Raw genomic sequence first — 5,457 nt, 5'->3', positions numbered from 1 at the left:
TCGTTACAATAATGAAATTGATGAAGATGATAAAATGGGACCTCCCCCCCCCCCCAAAAATAAAAACTCAAAAGATATCTTCAAATAGTTCTAGGGGTCATCCACGGCGCGTTCGGTGACAAAAGGTCCACTCAATCTTTATTTCTCGACAAAACAACAAGAAAAGGGAAAAGGTGATTCTAGTTTAGGTTTAGAAGTCAAGAAGATTTTGAGGGATTGCGCCGTAAGTGCCTTTGCGACATGGATGTATGATGCAGGGCTTCCTTTCAATTGTGTTAACTACAAAACTTTTGATAAATTCATTGAGACCGTAGGACAATATGTCCCAGGAATGAAGCCTCCTAACTATCATGAAGTTAGAATACTCATCTTTTAAAAGAGGGGAAGAAGATAAGCAAAATTATTGAGGAGCATAGAGTGGAATGGAACAAGTTTGAATGGACAGCACGAAATGGGAAAATGGTCATAAATGTGTTGGTGAATTCTCCAAGAGGGAGTATTTTTCTTGAATCTTACGATGCTAGCAACTCTTCTACGGATGAAAGCAAAATGTACAGCTTGTTTAGAAAGACTATTGATAAAATTGGAAAGAAAAATATTGTACAAGTGGTTACCGATATTGCTAGTGAGAATGTTAGTGCGGGTAAGATGATGGAAGCTATGCATCCATACATTTATTGGACTCCATGTGCTGCCCATTGTATCAATTTGATATTTGGTGACATATTCAAGGAAAACCCATTAGCTTCAGGTAACTTTAATATAGTTATATTTAAAGCTTTAGCTTTATTTATACTTATGTCCTATTAAGTATTAACTATAAAATTGTTATTGTTACTTTTACTGTTTTCACTAAGGTCGTCAAGATATATTCTTACATCAGTCAGAGGCCATTGTTGTTGAATTTGATGAGGAAATTCACAAATGAAAGAAATTTGGTGAGACCGGCAAAGACTAGACCGGCAAAGCTACGGGGAAAGAAAATGCCAAAATTATTATTTCTCCATCATTCTGGAATGACGTCTTTCGGGCACTTAAAGTTGATGGTCCTTTGATTAGGGTGCTTCGTATGGTGGATGGGGAGAGAAAACTACCAATGAACTATCTTTATGAAGTTATGTATAGAGCCAAAGAAACTATTGAAGCGTCATTTGAGGGAGATGTTAGGAAATATGAGAAAGTCTTTTAGATTAAGTATAGCAGGTGATCGAATTAACTCTATCGACCTTTGCATGCAGCAGGCCATATTCTGAACCCGAGATTATTTTACAAGAATAGTAGAGATGGCACTTTGGATTCAAATGTGTGTATTCCTTCCATAAATGTCTTGAGAAGTTGGTCCCTGATGCAACGATGGTAGATCAAATAGGGGAGGAATTTGGTAGGTACTCACAAGCAGATGGCCTAGTTGGTTTACAGAGCCAGAGACATTAGGTCGCCATGTAACTAACTTTAATATAGATATCCTTATAGCTTTAACTTAATTTATTTGATTTATTTATACTTATTAAATTTTAAAATATTTTTCTATAATTGAATGGTGGATGCAATTTGGTCATCAAACTCCAAACTTGCAAAAGTTTGTCGTCAAAGTACGAAGCTTAACTTGTAGTGCATCTGGATGCGAGAGAAATTGGAGCGTATTTGAGCATGTAAGAAGTAGATTTATTATATTAATATATTATATATTGTATTATTATTAGTATCTATTAATTAATCTAAACAACTTATGCGCAGATTCACTCCAAGAAAAGGAATAGGCTTGAGCTATCGCGTCTCAATGATCTAGTGTATATTAAATACAATAGAACATTGAGGCATCATTATGAAGCTCGCGATACCATTGATCTAATTTTGTTAGATAACATTGATGAGTCAAATGAATGGTTAACTAGAGCCCCCCAAAATCATGAAGATGAACAAGTGTATGTAGGAGATGATCTTTATTGGGGTACTATTTCTATGGCAGCTAGAGTTGAGGAGAATATATATGATCTTAGAGGGAGTACTTCAAGTTCAAATTACAAGGGAAAGGGAGTAGCAAGTTCAAGCCGGTACCTAATTGATGAAGACTCCGAGGATGAAGAAGATGATAGCCAATATAATGCTAACATTCTTGAAGTTCAAGAATTTAAAAATCTTGAAGAATAATAGATGTTGCTTGTTTTAGACTTTTAGTTTATGAATCTACTATGACTATCTATTGAGTTTTTAATTTTTGAATTGATATATTTATTAATATATTATTACTATTGAGTTTTTAGTTATATATATAATATTTTATTTTTTTGTATAAATTATCGCTTCACATCAAAAAGGCGAGCGCTTCGTTGCTTGCCTCTCGCCTCAGTAAAGCGGGACCTCGTCGCTATTTATCGCCTCACGCTATCCAAAACACTGGAGCCTCCTTATTCTGATACGTAACTATTCATCTTCAAATTATTTTTCACGTTCCAAGGTTTAACAGCGTCTCAATTAAGCATTGTGAAAAGTCTCAAACATCCTCAAATAAAATTGTAAAGACTTTAAGCTAACACGTCGAAACTATAGCTTTTCTTAAATTCAAGTTTATTAGTTGGCCCCTCTCTCAAATCCAGCATAAGAAGTTTTGTCTCATGGCGAACAATTGAGAAAACCAAAAATAATCCAAAATTGAGCGTGTGTTGAGCTTATAAATGTATTTTTATCGCTCGATTTAACACATACCAACCATGGAGTTGCAAAATTAAACTTCATCAACAAATCCCAAAAGAAGATAGGGCAAAAATTAGAAGAAGGGGAAAAACGATGAGGAAAATCAGCCATAACATTGCAAAATTTAGAAGGTATGGAGAATTTAGAAAAAGCGCGGAGGGAAATAAAGATGTAGAAAAGAAGTATGAATAGAACCCATGAAATTTGAGTAAGCAATATAACACTGTACCCAAAAAATAATTTCTTTTAAATTAGGCTTAATACCCATACCAGTACCATCAACGGGCTGAGATCAAGAAGCCATTGATCTCAACCAAAAAATTTCCATGTGGGTTGAAACCAATCGAAAGAGCAAAAGAAGGAGAAACAAATACAAAACTACAAAATTGAAGTGGAAGTTGTTTGTGGTTTAGCTTAGCATTTACACGCATAAATCTATTCTATTTAAATTATAAGTTTTCATGATTTTAATGCGTTGATTTCTCTATCTAATAAAATTCACGATTTCGAAAATAATAAAATGCATAATTAAGTTGGTAGTTCATCGTTGGCTTGCTTAACGGCGATGTTGGGCGACATCATAACCTATAGTGGATTTTGGGTCGTGACAGACAGTAACCCAGGTGCATTTTTTTTCTTTGACCATTGTTGTCTTCTTTCTTTTTTCTTCTTCTTTCTTCTTTCTTCGGTGATCAGTCTTCTTTCTTTTTTCTTTCTTCCTTTTTCTTCTTCTTGTCTTTTTTTTTGTGCTCTATTTTTCGAGCAAGCAACAGAGGCAACGCATAGGCTATTGCTTTCTTTCTTTCTTTCTTTCTTCCCTTACTCTTTCTTCTTCTCTTATTTTTTTGGCTATGTTTCTTTAATCATGATACAGGGGTAGAGGTAGTAGAGTCTCTTTTTTTGCTCTGTTTTTTCAGTTATAGACTTATAGTCTTATAGAGTAGAATTAATTGAATATTGATAAATTTTTTTCTATAAAATATCATTGAAATGGCGTCATCCGATAGTAATAAAAGAAATTATATAACTTGGAATTATGCTATACAAGGATCATAAAAATCCGCAATTAAGGTGTGTTTTGTGAAAAAATATACCATGGTGGAATAACTCGTCACAAGTAACATTTGATAGGTGGATTTAAAAATGTATTACGATGTCCTCTTTGTCGCATGAGTTCAGGGAGAAAGTAAAAGCATTTGTTGAGAAGAAAAATATGACAAGAACTCAAATGAGTTATGAAGCATCATGGGACCCCCTCCCCCCCCCCCCCAAAAAAGAAAACTCAAAAGACATCTTTAAATAGTTCTAGTGGGTCATCCACAGCGCGTTCGGTGACAAAAAGGTCCTCTCAATCTTTATTTCTCGGCAAAACAACAAGAAAAGGAAAAAGGTGATTCTAGTTCAGGTTTAGAAGCCAAGAAACTTTTGAGGGATCACGCCGTAAGTGCCTTTGCGACATGGATGTACGATGTTGGGCTTCCTTTCAATTGTGTTAACTACAAAACTTTTGATAAATTCATTGAGGCCATAGGACACTATGTCCCAAGAATGAAGTCTCCGAGCTATCATGAAGTTAGAGTACCCATCTTAAAAAAGAGGTGAAAAAGATAAGCAAAATTATTGAGGAGCATATAGTGGAATGGAACAAGTTTGGATGTTCCATTATGATGGATAAATGGATAGCACGGAATGAAAAAATGGTCATAAATGTGTTGGTGAATTTTCCAAGAGGGAGTATTTTTCTTTAATCTTACGATACTAGCAACTCTTCTACGGATGGAAACAAAATGTACAGCTTGTTTAGAAAGACTATTGATAAAATTGGAAAGAAAAATATTGTACAAGTGGTTACCGATATTGCTAGTGAGAATGTTAGTGCGGGTAAGATGATGGAAGCTATGCATCCATACATTTATTGGACTCCATGTGCTGCCCATTGTATCAATTTGATATTTGGTGACATATTCAAGGAAAACCCATTAGCTTCAGGTAACTTTAATATAGTTATATTTAAAGCTTTAGCTTTATTTATACTTATGTCCTATTAAGTATTAACTATAAAATTGTTATTGTTACTTTTACTGTTTTCACTAAGGTCGTCAAGATATATTCTTACATCAGTCAGAGGCCATTGTTGTTGAATTTGATGAGGAAATTCACAAATGAAAGAAATTTGGTGAGACCGGCAAAGACTAGATTTGCAACGGCTTTCTTGACTTTGCATAGTTTTTACTTGCAAAAGAAAAACTTGAGAAAGCTAGTTCTTTCAAATGAATGGAAAGATAATAGATATGCAAAGGAAGCTGCGGGGAAAGAAAATGCTAAAATTCTTATTTCTCCATCATTCTGGAATGACGTCGTTCGGGTTCTTAAAGTTGATGGTCCTTTGATTAGGGTGCTTCGTATGGTGGATGGGGAGAGAAAACCACCAATGGACTATCTTTATGAAGTTATGGATAGAGCCAAATAAACTATTGAAGCATTTTTTGAGGGAGATGTTAGGAAATATGAGAAAGTTTTTTAGATTATTGATAGCAGGTGGTCGAATTAACTTCATCGGCCTTTGCATGCAACATGCCATATTCTGAACCCGGGATTATTTTACAAGAATAGTAGAGATGGCACTTTGGATTCGTAAGTGTGGGTTGGATACCATAAATGTCTTGAGAAGTTGGTCCCCGATGCAGCGATGGTAGATCAAATAGGGGAGGAGTTTGGTAGGTACTCACAAGCAGATGGCCTAGTTGGTTTACAGTCGGCCAT

At 35.0% G+C, this 5,457-nt stretch overlaps 1 protein-coding gene across 1 annotated transcript; it reads left to right on the top strand.

The window, feature by feature from the left end:
• The first annotated feature begins 4,481 nt into the window (after nt 1-4,481).
• On the top strand, nt 4,482-5,164 carry LOC142173790 (uncharacterized). Its single transcript, XM_075239443.1, has 3 exons — nt 4,482-4,683; nt 4,790-4,814; nt 4,921-5,164. The coding sequence occupies exons 1-3, from the start codon at nt 4,482-4,484 to the stop codon at nt 5,162-5,164; spliced, it is 471 nt and encodes a 156-aa protein (XP_075095544.1).
• The last annotated feature ends 293 nt before the right edge of the window (nt 5,165-5,457 follow it).

The sequence above is a fragment of the Nicotiana tabacum genome, chromosome 19 (assembly GCF_000715075.1).
Source record: "Nicotiana tabacum cultivar K326 chromosome 19, ASM71507v2, whole genome shotgun sequence".
NCBI classification, from domain to species: Eukaryota; Viridiplantae; Streptophyta; class Magnoliopsida; order Solanales; family Solanaceae; genus Nicotiana; species Nicotiana tabacum.
Note: the sequence above shows the minus strand (reverse complement) of the source record. Positions and strands in the feature narration are given on the sequence as shown.

Coding starts and splice junctions, on each gene's coding strand:
- LOC142173790 (XM_075239443.1), top strand. CDS start 4,482: ATGTACAGCTTGTTTAGAAAGACTATTGATAAAATTGGAAAGAAAAAT. Junction 4,684..4,789: donor GGAAAACCCATTAGCTTCAG/GTAACTTTAATA, acceptor GTTTTCACTAAG/GTCGTCAAGATATATTCTTA. Junction 4,815..4,920: donor CAAGATATATTCTTACATCA/GTCAGAGGCCAT, acceptor GACTTTGCATAG/TTTTTACTTGCAAAAGAAAA.